This window comes from Galeopterus variegatus, unplaced genomic scaffold (genome assembly GCF_000696425.1).
Source record: "Galeopterus variegatus unplaced genomic scaffold, G_variegatus-3.0.2 Scaffold747, whole genome shotgun sequence".
NCBI classification, from domain to species: Eukaryota; Metazoa; Chordata; class Mammalia; order Dermoptera; family Cynocephalidae; genus Galeopterus; species Galeopterus variegatus.
The window spans coordinates 284,877-303,303 of NW_007726858.1; the positions used below are offsets into that span (position 1 = coordinate 284,877).

Sequence of the window (18,427 nt, forward strand, 5' to 3'; positions counted from 1 at the left end):
TGCAAGAGGATTAGAGCTGGGAGAGAACATTTCACATGCAGGAGCTGCAAGTAGTTCGGGAGCATGAGGTGGCAACATGTGAGGAGAAGAAAAGCAAGACAGGAAGCCCAAGAGGTGGGTGGGGGAGGGCAGGAGGAAAGATCATGGGTGTCTTTGCACCCTAAGGCAGTAGGGAGCAAGGGGAGGTTTTAGACAGGTAGCATAGTAGCTGATTTGTCCTTTAGAAAGACTTCTCTGGTTACACATAGAGAAGAGGCCAAGGGGTGTAAAATTAGAAAAGAGGTCTTTCTGGTAAGATGGTGGGAAAGGGGCACCTGAAGGAGTACGGGCCCAGGGTGGTGGGATAGGAGACCTGGGTTCCAAGTCCTGAATTTTGTCAATAAAATGAGGGAATTGGGCTGGATAATTTCTAGGGACCTTCCAACCTTAAGAGACTATGATGGAGGATAAAGGTGGCCAAGGGGTATTTTGGCCCTGATGTTATAGAACAGATCAAGTTCAGAGTGTGCTGGAAACCACCAAAAGGAAGTCTCTGTTTGTGGCCACCGAGTCATTAACCCATATTCACCTCACCCTGCAAGGGACCTATTCGGGCTCCTGTCCACCTTCTGTTTTCCCCGGGCCCTTTCTCCCCTGCATTCCAATCTGCCCCCATAAACAGTGCTCTGAAGGCACAAGCTGCTAGCCCTGTGGGCTTGAGGTGTGTGTCTGAGGCCATCCCAGAGTAAACACAACACAGCCACTGCTATTATGGAGCACAGGCCACCTGAGTGGGTCAGAGTCAGGGACGCTTATTTTATACAAGGCCATGGGCCAGGGCACTGGCGCAAGAGCTGCCTTTGGTTTGCCTTCGGGCCTCTGCACTGCCTCAGCTCCCACCCCATCCCTTGCTGGCTTATTTCTCCAGTCAAAGAATCTTCCTTCAGACCTGACTAGATAGCCCTGAATGCTAGACTACAAATTTCTTAACTGCAAACATGCTTGGCAAATCCAGGTTTGCTTGACTTGGGTTTTAGAGAATACCTTTCTTAACTGGGGAGGACGGTACCTGCCTGGCTGTGAGAATTTAAATTCATCCTTCCATCATTCATAGGTCTTTGAACACCTATTAAATGCCAGGCTTTGGGGATAAGGGCAGGCACCATATTCTCTCTGTAGCTCTCAAACCATTGGCCCGTAATAAGGAATATTTTACATCATGACTCAGTATACACACATGTGCACGGGCACACGCAATGTACTATGATATTTTCTATTCTATTTAATTTTTTAAATGCTGGTTGCTATGCATTAAATTGACTTCACAATCATCTTAAGGGTTGGGACCAGGCATTGGTAGGCCACTGTTTTAGGTGCTTTCCTGACCAACCATTTTCTCCCTCTGTCCCTCCCTCCCTCCACTGCACTGTTCGGGTTAGATGCCCCTCTTCTGTACCCTCACAAGCCTCCCCAACAGCACTTGGCCTGTTGCAGTAGAAGTATCTTTATTTGCTCATCTTCCCCAGCCTGGGAGCTGCTTGAGGGCAGGGACCATGTGACTATGTCTGATTCATCACTGTGTCCCCAGCAACTCCCACAAGTTGGAGCTGATTAAATATTTTTAAATGAAAATAGCAGGCAGGCAGGCAGGCAGGCAGGCAGAGCACCTGCTCTCAAGTCCCTCATATTCTTCAACTAATAATACAAAATTTTCCTGGTACATAATAGACAACTTATTATTTTGAATAATAAAAACAATCCATTATAGTTCTATGCATATCCAAGTCTTCAAAGCAGCTTACTATCCATCAGAATTCTCAACCCAGTGGCTCTCAGGCCAAATCTGGTCTGTAATGTTTTCGTTTGGTTGGTCCAATGCTTGAAATTTCTTGGGTTTAGGCACCTTGGTGGGGCCTGTGCTGCCCAGGTCCCCACCACTCCCTGCTGTCTGACACCCAACAGTATCAGTCATTTCTGGTGCCCACCTTGAAACCTTTGAGCTCATGAGCCCTCCATCTCGTGTAAACTTCCCGTGCATCCAGGAAGCTGGAAATGGGCTCTTCCTGAGATTAGGAAGCTCGGTCTTGGAGTGATGAATGAGAGACTGGTGACAGTGGAGCTGGAACTCAAACCCACTTCCATTCTACTTACAAGTCTGGTGGCCTCTGCTCCACACCCTGCTGCTGCTTATGCTGGGACCATAAAGCCATTAATGATAGCAACTGTAAACAGTTATTGTGTATTACAATTAATACAGCAAACACGAAACAAAACAGAGACTGAGTTAGGACCTCCTGCCGTACAGGAGGCTTGAGAGCTGGTCAGGGAGACAGCATGGTGTGGTGGCTAAAAGCCCAGGGCCTGGAATCCATACCTCTGGTCATAGTTTTCCTCTTAGAGCCTCAGTCTTCTCATCTGTAGAGTGAGCATTATAGTAATACCTGTCTGGAGGAGTTGTGGTTAGAAAAAATTAGATTAAGTATGCAAAATGCATAGCACAGCACCTGGCCCAATACAGGTGTTCAGTGATTGGTATTTGTGGCTGTTGTCATTATGATGATTATTGACTCAGGCTGAAGGAGAGGGAAATGAGTTAGGCCCTGGGATTTGCTAAACTTTCTCTAGGTGCTCGAGAGAAAGTCTCTAGGGAGACAGATGTGATTGGATATGCTAGGTCTCTCAGCCGCCTCGGGGGTTTTGCTTGGGAAATGAAATGATCTGAAACTTTGGTGTCTGCAGGCTCTCGATTATGGCATTCAGAGTCCCAGCCTGACTTTGAAGGTCCACCTTCCATCTTCCTGTCTCTTCCACCCCATGTTCTAGTCCAGCCAGATCAGCTGCCCTCCATTGGTAAACACATCCAGCACTTTCTACTCCCCACTGTGACCTCATATATCCCCCTGCAGAGAATGCCTTCCTGTCTTTACTCCACCTGTCGCAGACTTCCTCATCTCTCAGTGCTTATTGCATAACAGAAGGCCAGGAAGTCTTTGCTTGTAACCCCTGAAGACTGGCGTGTGGCTTCACTTGGACATCCACAGCTCGGGGAAAGGGATGCTCATTGTGGAGAACCCTGCTGGGCCCTGCACTAAGCACTGTACGAGTTTATCTCACCTGCTCTTTCCTGTCACCCCAAGTGGGTCATTTACATGAGACACTGTTTTCCATGAGAGCACCTGGTCTCAGCCAGGTTAATAACTTGCTTACAGTCACACAGCTAGTGACAGAGTCAAATTCAAACCCAGATATTCCCAAAGCCTGTCCTTTTCCTTCTTCTTGCCAGCTTCATGGACTAGTTTATTCTGCACTTATCTATCTCCCCTCCTAGACAGGGGCATGTCTGATCCATAGCTGTTCCACTACCAAGCACAGTTCCTGGCACCCAGTGGGAGCTCAGTAAGACTCCTATATGAATGAAAATGTCCGTTTCAGAGTCTTAAGGTACAAACACCACAGTCCCCAAAAAGAGATGCTACCTTATTTGAAAAGGGGTCCTTTATACTCTATGAGCCAATAAGGAAGCATTTGAAGATATGTGGGATAATTACCTTTAGTATGATGGAAAATTGGGAGATTAACTCTAACCCTTCCCCCTCCCACAAGTCCCTTTCATTTCTTTCAGGAAGGATAAACCAGAGCCACAGTGGCAGTTTGTATGTGTATCTCTTTCATATAGCTGTTGCTTGCCTCAATGTTATGAGCAGGAATCGTTTGCAAAATAACTGTACCACTAATCCTTACTCGTTCCCCCCAATTAATGATACCCCATGTGAGTGTCTCAGATGAAAGGCACATTATTAATATTCAAGGAAAAAACCCTCATAACCATTTTAACATATACAACTAACAATGAACTAAATTTGCTTTGTGGAAGACAGAGAGTGAGCATCCCAAATTAGTTTATGTAAAAGCTGAAATTCTTCCCCGAAAGGTCTCAGTACCATCCTCAAAGAATATCCTGATCATCAGAAATGCCGTCAAGATTCCCGCCAACATTATCCCCTTTGTTGTCTGAAATGTCGAATCAAGCACATCTGGCAAATGTCCTAGAGCTCACAAATCTTTCAAACAGCATATAATTCCCAATGGTTAAAGAGATAACGCCACCGCTTAATCGTGCTGCTCTTCAAAATAGCACCAACTTTCCTTCAATCAGAAACAATGGCTTTGGCTTCTTAAAAATATCACACACCAGTGATTATTTGCAGAGAGGGCCCTTTTGCGTTTGAACCTGTGGGTTCCAGACAGAATTTAAAATCAAGACCACAAGCCTCCTTTGAATGTGCACTTCACTACCTGGGCAGTGGGAGAAAGGGGTGTGAGTTGGGATCTGAAAAGTGACCTGGCCTATGTGATTTGGAGTCTTTGGGAGGTGACGGCTGGCTCCACCAGAGTGAGAATGAGGAGGGTGAAGATGATGATGGTGGTGAGAGCTAACACTGACGGAGCATTTACCATGCACCAGACACTCAACTAAGGGGTAGAGAGTACTCGTGTGATCCCTGTTTGACAAATGAGGAAACTGAGGCTAGGTGAGGTTAAAGAATTTCCCCAGGAAATTTGGCAGGAACTGAGATTCACACTCAGTCTCATCTGCCTCCTGAGGTTTTCCACTGATCTCCTGAGGTTTTCCAAGATCACCTGTGGAAAGAGGTGTGGGCAAGGAGCTCCCAGACATTGGTGTGTATCTGCTCCCCACCCAACATTAGAAAAGCTGCATAGTGAACACCCAGAAATAAAAGACCACTGTGGTCTTCTAAGGTTTCTCTGGCATTGTTTAAACAGTTGAAAACTGGACACATCCCCAGTGTCCCACAGAAGACTGATTAAGTAACATGTAGTGTATTCTTACAATAGAATACAATACAGTCATTAAAAATGGCAATGAAGGGCCGGCCCGGTGGCACACTGCTACAGTGCACCACTTGGGAGCGCGGAGGCGCTCCCGCCGAGGGTTCGGATCCCACATACAGACCGGTTCCCGCTCACTGGCTGAGCGAGGTGTGGACCCAGCACCGAGGGTTGCGATCCCATTGCCGGTCCCGGTCTGGTTCGGCCGCGACACTGAGGGTTGCGATCCGTTGCCGGTCACGAAAAAAAGACAAAAAGGAAAAAAAAAATGGCAGTGAAGAAATAGATCTGTTGATACACAAAGGTATCTATATTCTATTTCAGGTGAAAAAGCAGGATAATAAAAATAGCCAGCATTTACTGAGTGCTTACAGTATTATTTTATTTCATTTCATCTGATCTTCAAAGTAACCCTGCAAAATAGTTATCTTTATTATTCTAACTTCACAGATAATGAAACTGAGGCGAGGTGAAATGCCTGCCCAAAGTCAAACAGATAATTAGTGGCAGAGTTGGTATTTGAACCCGGGTTCAGCTGACTCCAAAGCTAGAAATGGCATTGGAGCTGGTTCTGAATGAGAAGTTGGAGTTTACTAGTGAAAGAAAGAATTGAGCCCAAAGACATAAAAAGTACACACCCAGAGAGGATAAGATTGCAGTGGAAGTTCTTTTTCCCAAGACAATCTCTGCCCACTTTGTTGCTCAAAAACTGGCCAAAGACAAAGTCTCTCAGTGCCAATGACAAACCAAGAGTCCTCTAATCTTGAAGCCACTGCCTTCCCCCGACAGGTGAGAAACCTGAGACCCAGAGAGAGCAAGTCATGTGCCCGACCCCACACAGCCTGTCTGCGCTGGACCCGGGCTGACACCCCTGTTTCCCACTGCCGGCCAAGGCTCCTCCACAGACCCAGGCCACCTCGCCGCAATGCTTCCCTGTGGTTCCTGCAAAATGGCTGGTGCGTCTCCATCGCAGCCCCTCCCGCCATCATCTCTCCAGCGAGACAAAAGGCAATTTACCCAAATGTTATAATCACCTGCAGGCTGGCATGCAGGGGCATCCCTGCTTTATCTGTGGTATTGTTAGCAGCACCATAATGAAGGCTTTGTGGAAGATAATTTCACACTTGTAACTGCCAAATAAAATGCCCGCACAGATCGCACATCCCTGCCAGCAGACTTGGGCATTTGCTGGAAGCAGAAGGGGCAGGAAGGGAAGTTATGAGTGTTGAATGCCTCCACTGTGCCAGGGACTTATTACCATATCCCAGTTGTTTGAGGGATGTGCCATTATCTCTGTTTGGCAGATGGGGAAACTGAGGCTCAGGGAGTAAGTTATTTACTGATGGTCATGCAGCTAGTAAAGAGAAGCACCAGAATTTGAACCCAGGTCTCTCTGACACCAGAGGCCATGCCCTGAACCACTGAGATACACTGTGGCACTTTCTGAGTCACCAATCTCTCTGATGATCTGAGCAAAGTTAAGGACTTTTTCCCCTAGAAAAATACACTTGAACCCACCAACAGAATTTGCCTACAGAGGGCAGGATTGGCCACATGGAAGCTATCCATAGGCCCTGTCGAGATCTTTGCTCTAGGAGTGAGAGCTGTCTGGCTTGCTGTCTCTCCCTGACCTGCAGGAATTGCCCACTGCCATCCTCTCTCCCCATCCCAATCCCAAAGGCCCTGGAAATTCCCCTTCCAGCCATGGTGCCCATCGGATTCTGGTAACAATACATCCTCCACCCCCCACGGCAGCCTCTTGGAGGCGGCCAAAGGACACGGCTTCCCCTTCCACAGCTGGAGTCAACCCAGGCCGGCACTGTTTGTTTTGCCTCCTTTAATAGAAGTGAATGCAAAGCCAGAGCCCACAGGGTAAGAGCTTCATCTTTCTTCCTCCAGCCAAGCTCTGGAACTCAGGGCAGATGGCCAAAACCCCCGCCCAACCTCAGGACCGGGAGAGGCAGATAGGGTTATGAGCCAGACTTTAGAGTTAGCCAGATCTGCAGTCAGATCCCAGCTCTGCCTCTTACCAGCTGTGTGAGCTTGAGCTCATCTCTAATTTCTCTGAGCTTCAGTTTCCTTGTCTGAAAAATGCAGACCTCCCTTACAGGGTTGTGGTGAGCATGAAGTGGGAAAGCTCAGGGATCCAGCGAGAGCAGTGCCGGGCCTGTGCAGGGTGCTTGGTGCATGTCGGTGACCACATGTTGTGGGTGTTTTACACCCTGCGGTGAAAAGTTAAAAAACAGGGGCCTCTTTAACTCCACATCCCAAAGGGATGAGCCACTGTCACCTTGGCGAACTGCTCTCTGGCCTCCTCCCACCTGCTTTTGATGCCGATTTCAAGACTGGACTAGAGGCCTGTGGTTTTCTGATGTCCCAACCCAGCCCCTGGCATTCTGGTCCAGGTGGGTTCCCCATCATCCCCATCATTTCTTATCCACCTAGAGCCACATACCTCCTAAGTTCCCACCAGACACAGGCCTTCACTGAGTCCCTGCGTACACCTGGGTTTCACTTGGGGGCCAGACCCAGTGCCGGTCACCCCACCCAAACCAGCACAGTGCTGGGGGGAACAGATGCATATGTTTATGACAGTCACAGGACCGGGATGGGTGTTCTCTAGACAGAAGCCCAGGGCCTTTAGGCAGCCCAAGTGCTCAAAAGACTGCAGCGAACCTCCCATTTCTCAAAATACACTTTAGGCATAAAAATAACATAAACCATAAAAGAGAATATGGAAGGAAGTAAAAAACACAATCCTCTATTCCCTATGATACTTATACTAATGTTTACATTGAAATATCAAATATGAGATTCTTTCCCCCCAAAAACTGGGAGTGTCCCCATTTCTCTGGTGCCAGGAGCTAGAATCACAGAGTGCTGGGGGAGGAGGTGGTGTTCAGTTAGGCCATGAAAGATGAGAGGTGGATTTTACTGCATGGAAGGGAAGGAACAGCATGGCAAAGGCACAGAGAGATGAATCTTGAGACAGAGCACCTGAGACCCACTTGTGTGTTGAGGGATGGGGGAGGAGTCGAGGGGGCCTGCCTCAGGCAGCGCTGGACAGACTCGGCCTTGAGCTGCATGGAAGGGAAGGAACAGCATGGCAAAGGCACAGAGAGATGAATCTTGAGACAGAGCACCTGAGACCCACTTGTGTGTGGAGGGATGGGGGAGGAGTCGAGGGGGCCTGCCTCAGGCAGCGCTGGACAGACTCGGCCTTGATGGGTGGGTAGGAGTGGGTCTGAGCTGGGCATTCAAGACAGAGGACCCAGTGTGGGCAGGAGAGAGCCTTGAATGCCAGGTTAGGGAGTTTTGCTTCAATTCTTCAGACATTAGGAGTTAATGACAGGAGTTGCAGAAAAGCTTCTTAGGGAAGTGGCTAGTGGCTGAGGACTATAGCTCTGAGGATAGACTTGGCTGTGACCCTCACTAGCACCACTCACTAGCTGGGTGAGCTTGGACAGAAGGCTTCACCTCTGAGCCTCAGTACCCTCCCCTGTGAAACAGAGATAATAGCACTGACTTTATGAGATTGCCGTGAGGATTCAAGGAGTTCTAGCCTGTCACAGAGTTCTGCGGATTCCTTCTTAACATCCCTTCTGGCTGTCACCCCTTGCCCCAGCCTTAATCCAGCCCTCAGCATCTGCCAACTGGACAACAGGCTCCCAACTGCCAGGCCCCCTTCAGCGCCTCATCCACCTGCAGCAGGGAGCAGGGGTAGAAGGGAGAGGTTCAGAGCAAATGCTACGGGGTCAGGCCAAAGTGATCTTGGCTGTGGTACTTGGCTTCCCCGTGCTGCCTTAGTGCACTGGCTAGGCATCATGAACTTGTTCGGTGAACACATATTCAAGTATCAGTGCTCAAAAGATTTTAAGAGGGGAAGCGAGAAGAACATTGACCACAAACAGTGTTGGTGATTTTGCATGTCCCCTGCGTTCAACACACACTTGCTCGGAATCAGTCGGTCTCCAGCCTGTGTGCCTCCTGTCCTGGGAGTATCTTGACACACAGAGGATGACTCTAGTATTTAAGGATATGTATTTTTGACCAGTGTCACCAATAAACACAAGCTGGCTATGCATCTGGGCCTCAACAACAGGACTAACTCTCTGTGCCAACAATGTCAGAAGACTGGCTGGGTGGCACTTACTGTGATGTCCTTCTGCAGCATGGAGTCCTCCTAAGAGATTTCCACGAGTCACTGTGACTCTGGGCACTTTTCCCCCTACCCATCAGCTGGAGCACCTAAAACTCCCACTCGAGAAAACAGCAGCTGTGCATACACGCAGGTGTTAAAGAGGATTGCATGAGACCAGGCATTCAAAGTGGCAGGCATGGCACCGGGCACAGGGAAGTGCTTCCTAATACGAGTGTGTGTGATCACATGCCCCAATTCACCCTTCCCCATTGATAGCTCCAAATCCAGCTCCAGGCCTGGCCCTGGAGACCTCACCCGATTATTTCAACACATTAAAACAAAATATATACACGTTCCCACATTAAATATAAATTTTTTGCAGTTAAAACTTTGAAAGGATCTTTATAACTTTGCTCGGTAAACTGTTTGACTACAAGTCTTTAACAATCGACTGATTTCTTGAGTCATGTGCATACTGGAGAATTCTGGAACAGTGAGGAAATCAAGCCCACAAACTAATTTCAAGTGTAATAAATGGTTTTAATTTCTAAACTTTATAATCAATTAAGTCTGAATGCATTAATTATGAGATTTATTAATTTCACTTTTTCTTTTTTATATTTTAGAGTCAAGCATTTTTTCCAAGCCTCTTGCATTTGATTAGGCCTTGAAAAGTGTGTGGGTGCTGGGCCCTGTGCCTCTAGTTCCCAGTGGGTGAAGTGGCTCACCCTAATCCATTCCCCAAAGGCTCACCCAGCCCAGAAGATGCTTCTTTACCAGGAGAAGCGAAAGCAGCCTCAAGGCCTTCCCCAGTGCCCTGTGGCAGGCTCTGCCTGGGCAACGACCCCTCAGTCAATATTGACAATGCTGTGCCCTTGGCCTCTGGCCACCGCCTCTGCCAGCAAAGTTCAAAGCTTCTTTCTTGTCGGGAGTTGTGAGGCCCTCACCATGGCACTGCTTTGGCACTCCCCACCACCTCACGCAGCCCTGCACTTGCACAGTGGGTGTGGCAGGGCTGTAGGTGGCACCACAGGTGCTCATAGGCTGGGGAGCCTGTTTTGCTATGTAACCCCCATCCCAGCCTGGAGCCCCCTGAGGATGGGCTTCAGAAGAAGAGGGCAGCCCCCCACTTCATAAGCCCCCTTTCTCCAGAACCTGGCCGAGCCCCAGTGCTCATTGCCAGCCTGGCATTTTGGATGGGCACTGGGCTGTCTCTGCGGGTCGAAAGTGCCTCCTCCCTCTGCATGTGATCACACCACACTCAGACCTCAGGGACTCACACATAGCAATGCTCAGCCAGTCACTTGCTGTGTGACCTCCTAGAGGCTCAACCGGTGTAGCCTCTTCCTCTCTCCCGAGGCTAGATGCTTTGTTTCATCTTGGTCTCCTCCCTTTCCCAGTCCCCACCCCAGCACCCCCACTCACACAGGGTGGGAGCTGCATAGCAGTGGTGACTGCAGGTGTGCTCAGACCAAAGGGGTGCAAGAGGTAGCAGAGCCCAACTTGTGGGTGCTCAGTGACCCTAATCTGCGTGTTTGGCATCACTGGGCTCGCCTGCCCCAGCCTGCCCTCCCAGCTTTGAACAAAAATCATTAGCTGAGCTGCGGCTCTGGATCCTTATGATGCTGATCCTTGTGTAAAGTCCTGCTCCTCCCTTGGCTCCCCCCTCCATCCTGGCAGGGAAGCAGAGGTCCTAGGAGTGTCCTGAGTGAGTCCCTCAAGGACACTCCCTTTCAGGTATCCAGTTTGGGAATTAAAGGCCCATCAAAATGACAATTGTAGCTTCTACTTCCTGGGTGCTCACCGAGTGCCATTCATCCTGGCCGGTCCTCACTTTGCCCTCTGGAGGAGGTCTGATTAAACTCACTGTACAGATGAGGAGCCTGGCTCAGAGAGGGGGAGTGACTTGTCCAAAATCACCCAGCAATTTGGTGGCTCAGCACCGGACCAAGGTCTGTCTGTTCCAGAACTCCTTCCAGTCTGTGCTGTGTTGTCATATGCACCCTGAAGCACACCTTGCAGAGACAACGTCTGGCTTTCCTTTTGGGTTTTGGCATTTCCTGTGCACCAGCGCAGGGCTAAGCACTTTTCAGGAATGATCTCACTTGGTCCTCATGGGAACCCTTAAGGTAGGCAGCTTCACAGATGAGGAAATGACACTCAGGGAGGTTTGAGGCCACTTGTCCAAGGTCTCTGAGCTGGTTGCACAGAGCACCAAAGCCCACGCTCTTAACCATCACACACACTGCCTGCATCCCTGCTTGCTGTCTGGGGAGCTGATATTTCCTTGCAGCTGTTCTGAGACTTTCAGGATCTCTTCCCCCAACACCTTGCTGACCTGCAGACTGCAATAATGTCACCTTTGGTGACCTGGGCAGAGCTTGTTGGGCCAAGCGCAGCTGCAGCCTGTACGGGCTGGCCCTGCCCTCCTTGGCTGTGAGGCAGGCCCCAGGCCATCCAGGCTTTGAGCTTCCTGAGTGGTTAGTGGCCAGGTATGACCCAGACAACCCAGCCTCTCTGTGGTGGGGCTGCCTGATTGATGGCCTCGATTCTCAAGAGGAAACAGCAGCCAGTGACCTGGGACCTGCACTTGGCAGGCCTGCCGTGACCTCTCAGGAGCTCCATTTGCCCAGGGTGGGGAAGGAATTCTTCCCCCTTTGTCAAATCCCACAGGGTAAACCTGTTACTTTCATGTCGCCAGATTTACATTTCTTTATTCATTCATGCACCCTGTATTTATTAAGTACTTTTTAAGTGCCGATCTGTGCTGAGCCCTGAAGACCATGGGTGCATCGGACGTCGCTGCCTCCGGCTGGTGGGAATGACCTCAGCCTGGGTCAGGGGAGGCTGACGTCCAGGCAAAGCCATAGTGTGCAGGGTGGTGGGGACAGCTTTCAGGGCACTGAGCCAGCCCACACACATTCATGAGGGGCCCAACGTTTGGATTGTGACAGGGCTGAAGGAAGACCATGTTCATCAGACAACTCTAAATTCACACCCCATTTCCTGACCAAATGCCTTTAGCACACTGTGAATTTATATTTTTTTATAAGAAATCCTGGAATAACACACTTATATTACATTTGGTTGTTTGTATTAAAAGCAATAACTTATCAAAGGCAAATGTTTAAAATATACCACAGTATAATCATCTTGTTTGGCCTTTTTCCATTTTTATATACACTAAAGCCCAGAAATGGAAAGTGCCTTGGGCCTCTGTTGAGCTCTGAGAGGCCCTGCACTTGAACCAGGTCCTGAAAGGAAGGGTGTTCCCCTCAGGGGAACAGCATGCACAAAGGCACAGAGGCACTGGTGAACATGGGAACATGGGGTTATATCAAACTAAAAAGCTTCTGCATAGCAAAAGAAACAACAAAGTGAAAAGACAAGCTACAGTTCTTCAGGGCGGCTGCATTTTACAGTGTGAAGTGAGCCAGGGAGGAAAGCAGGCCTGGAAAGCAGGAAGACCTGAAGGGCCTTCGAGTCCAGGCTAACCAGTGGAGAGCCTTTTCGGGGAAGGCTTTTTATCAGGGGAGTCCATGGCCAGATTTGAGGTCTCTCTTGCAGCAAGTTCCTTTTCTTGTTTGTAAGCCCGGTTCTGCAAGTGATCTGTGCGGGCGGGGCATGCAAGTGGCAGTGAGGTCCCTTCCAAAGCTTCAGAACCAGAATAAAGACATCTTCCTGCCCCAGTGACAGACCTAAAACTGAAGAGTGCCTGGATTGGGCCTCTTGGCAGCACTCACTGCTGGGTCTGAGTCCCCTCTGTCCCCAGCACTGGGCACAGGGCTGGCCACAGGATTGAACGTGTTCATTCATTCATTCATTCAAGATACTGACTGAGCACCTACTATGTGCCAGATACTTCTAAGAACTGGGGATACCACAGTGAACAAGCAGATGAGGCTTCCAGCATCACTGAAGCTTATAGCTTGGACAATATGTAAATAAGAAATTGCAGAGTGATAAATGCTATGAAGAAAATAAAATAAAGACAAGATAGAGTGACTGGGAGTGGAGGCAGATAGATTAGGGGTCACTGAGGAGGTGACATTTGAGTTAAGACCTGAATGCCAGTAAGTGGATGCTCAGGGAATGTTTGTTGATGGCAATTGAGGGATGTCAGAATGAAAAAGGCTTATTCCAGACTTCATCTGGCAAAGCATATATTGGGCATCTACTGTATGCTGGGTCCAGTGGTCAAAACAAAGCAGATGGTACTTGCATCGAGAGCTTACAGTCTAATTGGAGAGAAAATCATGAGAAAATAGGCAAATAAGTATAGATTCAAAAATTGTGGTATGAAGGGGCCATGAGAGAGCAAAAGGTGTGAATGACGTTTTTCTGGATGGTTGGGGAGTGAAGGGATTTCACTCTTAGAGATCATGATACTCTCACCTTTCAGGGAGTACACTGGATTTTTATGCATTTTTTGAAATAAACTTTTTATTTTAGAGCAGTTAGAGTTACAGAATTATTGTGAAGATAGCACAGAGTTCCTAGTAATCCCCACACTCAGTGTCCCCCATTATTAACATCTTACATTGTATGGTGCATTTGTCACAATGAACTAATAGTGACAGGTGATTATTAACTAAAACTCATACTTTATTTACATTTCCTCAGTCTTTCCCTAATGTCCATTCTCCATTCCATGACATCATCCAGGACACCACATTAGACTTGGTTATGTCTCCTTAGGCTCTCCGTGGGGGGTGACAGTTGCTCAGACTTTCCTTGTTTTCGATGACAGTTTTGTGGGCTGGACAGGTATTTTGTTGAATGTTCTTCAGTTGGAATTTGTCTGATGCTCTTCTCATCATTACACTGGGATTGTGGGTTTTGAGGAGGAAGACACAGACATAAAGTGCCATTTTCATCCTATCATTTCAGGGGTACAGACTGTCAATACAACTTATTGATGTCGATGTTAACCTCGATCACCTCGCTGAGGTAGTGACTGTCAGGTTTCCATTGTCAAGTTACTTTTTTCCCCTCCCTTTCCATACTGTACTCTTTGGAAGGAAGTCACTATGCACAGCCACACTTGAGAAGTGGCGCTGAGGTAGTGACTGTCAGGTTTCCATTGTCAAGTTACTTTTTTCCCTTCCCTTTCCATACTGTACTCTTTGGAAGGAAGTCACTATGCACAGCCACACTTGAGAAGTGGGGAGTTTTGCTCCAACTCTTTGAGGACAGAGTACATAAATTATTTGGAATTCTTCTGCACAGGAGATTTGTCTGTTATCTGATTTTTATGTATTTTTATCAATATTTTTATGCCAGGTCTTTTTATTTTTTAGAAGTCCAAGAACACTTTTGGTATTTCTAGGAACCTAGAAATTTTTTATCTCCATTAAGAAAGTTAAATTAGAGGGTAGGGGAAAAAGCCAATAATTATTTTAATTTTTTTCTATCATCAATACACATCAATGAAAGAAGACTTGGGAAAAGCCAAAATCAAAAAGAAGAATCTCTCTAGTTACACTGCTCAGAGCTGACTATTATCCACATTTCAATTTATTATCTTTAATTTTTCTCCTGTGCACAATTTTTACACAAAATATACTGTCTGTAATTTTGTTTCTTGCCTCTTCCCTTTTTTCTTTTTCTTTCTTTTTTTTTTCTTATTATCACATGAAAAACATTTCCCCATGTTACTATACAGACTTCATAACTATTATTTTCTTTTTTCTTTTTTTTTTTTTTTTTGTCTTTTGTCTTTTTTCCGTGTCTGGCGACGGATCGCTACCCTCAGTGTTGCCCCCGTACCGGACCGGGGACCGGCAACGGGGATCGCAAGCCCCGGCGTTGCTCCCGCGCCTCGCTCAGCCAGTGAGCAGGAGCCGGTCTGTATGTGGGATCCGAACCCTCGGACGGGAGCGCCGCCGCGCTTCCCAAGCGGCGCACTATCCAGTGTGCCACCGGGCCGGCCCCATAACTATTATTTTCAATAGCTGCTAAATATCGCCTCACATGGCTTATAGTGTACACCCCCACCTCCAAACTTAGCACGATGCCTGGCACATTGTCAGGGTTTAGAAATTATTTGTTAAATGAATGAATATCAGCAAAATAATCATTCCATTGGTTTTGGAAATGTAAATTTTCCTTTTTCATGATTCTAAATAGTCCCGAGACAAATAAATTATTCCCTTAAGATAGTGTCCCAGAGTAGAATTACTGAGCCAACAGAGGCTAAAAACTTTCAAAGAGAAATGCACCAAACAAGAAATCTTCCTCCCTTTCCTCTGCACCACTGCCAATGGTGCCAATGGTAATAATTTACAATTGATTAAAGAGTTTGCGGGGTATTTTCTCCCCATCTTTTTCCTTCCTACTCTCCCTCTCCTCCTGCCAGAAAAGGGGGAAAATTATCTGAGAAGGTGAAGATGTTCTCAGACAATCATATTAACATATTCCAACAATTGCAATTTGCGAAATAGTAATCACAACTCCGGGATCTGGGAGGCATTAATCAAAGCTTCAGGTTTAATTCCATTTTAAATATTGATGAAATGTGCTCCAGCAGCCTCACCCTGGCGTGGCAGGGCCAGGGAGCCAGGGAGGCGCAGGGGAGGTGGAGGGAGGGTTGGTGAGCAGCTGCTGGGAGGGGAGGCATCTGTGATTCAAATTGGTGGCTGTGCCGCCAGGTAGAGAGTGAAAGGGGTAGTGAAGAGGGCTGTTAAGTCCATTGCTGTCAATTTTTAACGATCAGGGAGGGGCCTGAGAACTGGCGCAGTACAATACACCCAGTTTGTCTGGTTTCAGGGGTTACCGCTGAAGAGGTTGCAGCTGCACTGATTCGAATAGCCTAGAGACTTCAGAACTGTAATTATCAACCAGGCTGCTCACAGTGTGGCAAAAGTGGGCTCCACCAGCACTTAACTCCTTGTGTGCTGATGCATCACCACCGCTCTCCCCACCCCTGGGTGTCCCAGCCTCAGTGAGGACTCCCCGGCAGCCTCCCCAGGGGAAACTGAGGCCCACTGGCTATTTAGGGAAGTCCTCAAAAGCCAGAGCCAAGCAGCAAGACTTTTTCCTTAGGTCACATGAAAAGAAATAGTGAAGAGGTGGCTGGTTCTGCATGCTCTTGGCACTACCACATCTGCCCTGGGGTTAGGAGTCAGGCTGCAGAACCTGGTGAACCTTGGTTTGAATTCCACTGGCCCTGGACCCAGGACAAGGCTCATCCAGTCTATAAAATGGGGGTAATCTCCCCTACCCTGCTGGGCTGTTACAAAGATCCAGTGAGATGCAGTATCTGTAAAGCACCGAGCACACAGTAGGCTCTGGATGAGCCTCCATCTCCCTGACCCTGGGTCTGAAGCTTTTCACAGAAGAGGAAGGCATCCCTAGGAAGGGGGATCTGATGTGAAGGGCAGGCTTCTGCTGGCCTCTGCGTGCCAGTTTTCAGGGAGTTCCCTTGTTCCCCAGCTTCTGCTGTCTGTCACCCAAGGAGGATGGATAGTCCCATCCCCCCATCTCTTAGGCAGGAGGCTAGGCACAGGTTAAAGAAGTCCTCCAGCACGGTAGCCCCAAGGAGAGCTGCTTGGGGCAGAGGCTGGTGCAGAGGGAAGAGGGGAATGAAGGAGGGAAGGGAGACGGGCAGCAGGCAGGCAGGCAGTATGGCGGGAAGAGCAGGGGCTTAGCTGGGAGTACCGATGAAGGTGCATGAGTCTATGTAGGACCCAGTGACCCTCCTTCTGGAATATAGCTCCAGGGAGATTCTTCCACATATCCTTGAAGGGACCTGGTGAGAACGTTCATCTCAGCAGTGTTCCTGGGAGCAGGGAGTTGCAGGCAACCTCCATATCCACCACTGGGCGGATGGAGAGTTAAATGTGCCAGGAGCCAACCATGGAATATTAGGCAGCAGTAAGAAGCAAAGAACTAGATGCACATGTAGCAACGACAATAGGGCTTGAAAACATAGTGTTCAGTGAAAAAAGTAAGACAATGAAATTCACAGCACAATGCCATTTATGTAAATTAAAAGCACATTCATACGCAAAACAAAAGTACATATTTCACAGAGCTACATGCACGTTTAGGGCTACATATCCCACCATTAGAGAGGGTTCCTGCTGTGGTGGGGGAGTAGGTGGGTGTGGATTCAGAGGAGAAAGGGGAAAAAATAAAAGTAAGTCCAAAGAGGGGTCTTGCACAAAGAGATGACGGTGGTGTGCTGTGGACTGAAGAATGGGATTCACTCAACTCTCTGTGTTTGAGGTTTAAAAATCGCACAGGCTTTGAAGTTGGGCGGCACTAGGGTTCACATTCCAGGCTCTCCCACATGCTAACCCTGGGGCTGTGGACAAGTGACTCGACCTCTGTGAGTTTCTGTTTGTTCATCTGTAAAATACTGGGAAAGACCAACCTCTGCCTATCAGGTGGTCATGAGCATTAAACTTCATTAAACTTGAGGGAATACCAACAAGCTCCTGTCCGCCTCCTCTCCGCTCCTCACTGAAAGGTCCTGAGTATACCAAGGGTGTCAGCCTCCTGGGGAAAGCACAGGTTCTTTAAAGGGTCAAGAATGGAGAGCCCAGAAAGGAAAGTGAAATCTGAAGACTCTGTCTCCTAGCACCACGGCAAGGCCCAGACCCGCAGTACTAGGGGTGCCGCTTGTGGTGAGATGGACCAGGCAGTGGCCTGAGTGTGAAGCTGCTGCTATCTGATTGCCTGTAGGGATCAGTGCACCTCAGGGTGGCCAGATGACTTGCCTCTATAAGCAGCATGCACAAGACTGGGCAAGTGAGGGATTTGGTTTTAGTCAAAGGTCTGTTCCTCCCCAGCACAGAGCTAAACAGACTGGTCACCACCAACAGACCACCACCTTGTGCTGCAATGCACCTCAGTCCCAAGACCCCACCTAGGGGACTCCAAGGGTAGGGAAGGTCCTGGACAGCACCAAGCACAACTGGCTCTTTCTCTTTCCTTGCAGATGATGATGAGCATGAGTGGATCATCCGTACCTGTCGAAAGGGCTAGGAGAAGATTGTGGGTCACAGGCCCAAGCTGTGATCTCTGCATCCACCTCCAGCAGTGGTTTCCCTCTGTCCCATTGGCACTGGCTGGCCCAGGGTAGAGGCCGTAGTTCTAGAATCTGATTTGGACTCAGGAATAAAGGTTTTCTGCAGTCAGTGGCCCCACGTGTTTTTCTTTAGAAGACTGTTTCTCAAAGGGCATCCTCCTCTCCCCTGCATCAGAATCACCTGGGCAAAATGGTGAACTACAGCTATTCCTGGACCTCACCCTAGACCTGCCAATCAGAATCTTTGGGAAAAAAAGCCTAGCCATTTGCATTCCTGGGTATTCCTCATGCATGTTAAAGTTTGAGACCCATCACCTCATAATAATAGATATATGTAAATCGAACGAGCAACTAACAGTGCAGGCAGTGTGTGTGCACTATCTCTGCTTCTCACAGCAGCCTTGCAAGGTGTACTGAGCATC

At 48.3% G+C, this 18,427-nt stretch overlaps 1 protein-coding gene across 4 annotated transcripts in view; it reads left to right on the forward strand.

Moving 5' to 3' along the window:
• MORN5 (MORN repeat containing 5) overlaps positions 1-18,119 on the forward strand; it is a 35,731-nt gene extending 17,612 nt beyond the window's left edge. For all 4 annotated transcript variants that reach the window (XM_008572022.1, XM_008572023.1, XM_008572026.1 and 1 more), the window contains exon 5: positions 17,916-18,119. In XM_008572022.1, coding sequence (XP_008570244.1) covers positions 17,916-17,962 — 47 coding nt within the window. In that variant the 3' untranslated portion in view covers positions 17,963-18,119. The remainder of the gene's footprint in view (positions 1-17,915) is intronic.
• Positions 18,120-18,427: the final 308 nt, after the last annotated feature.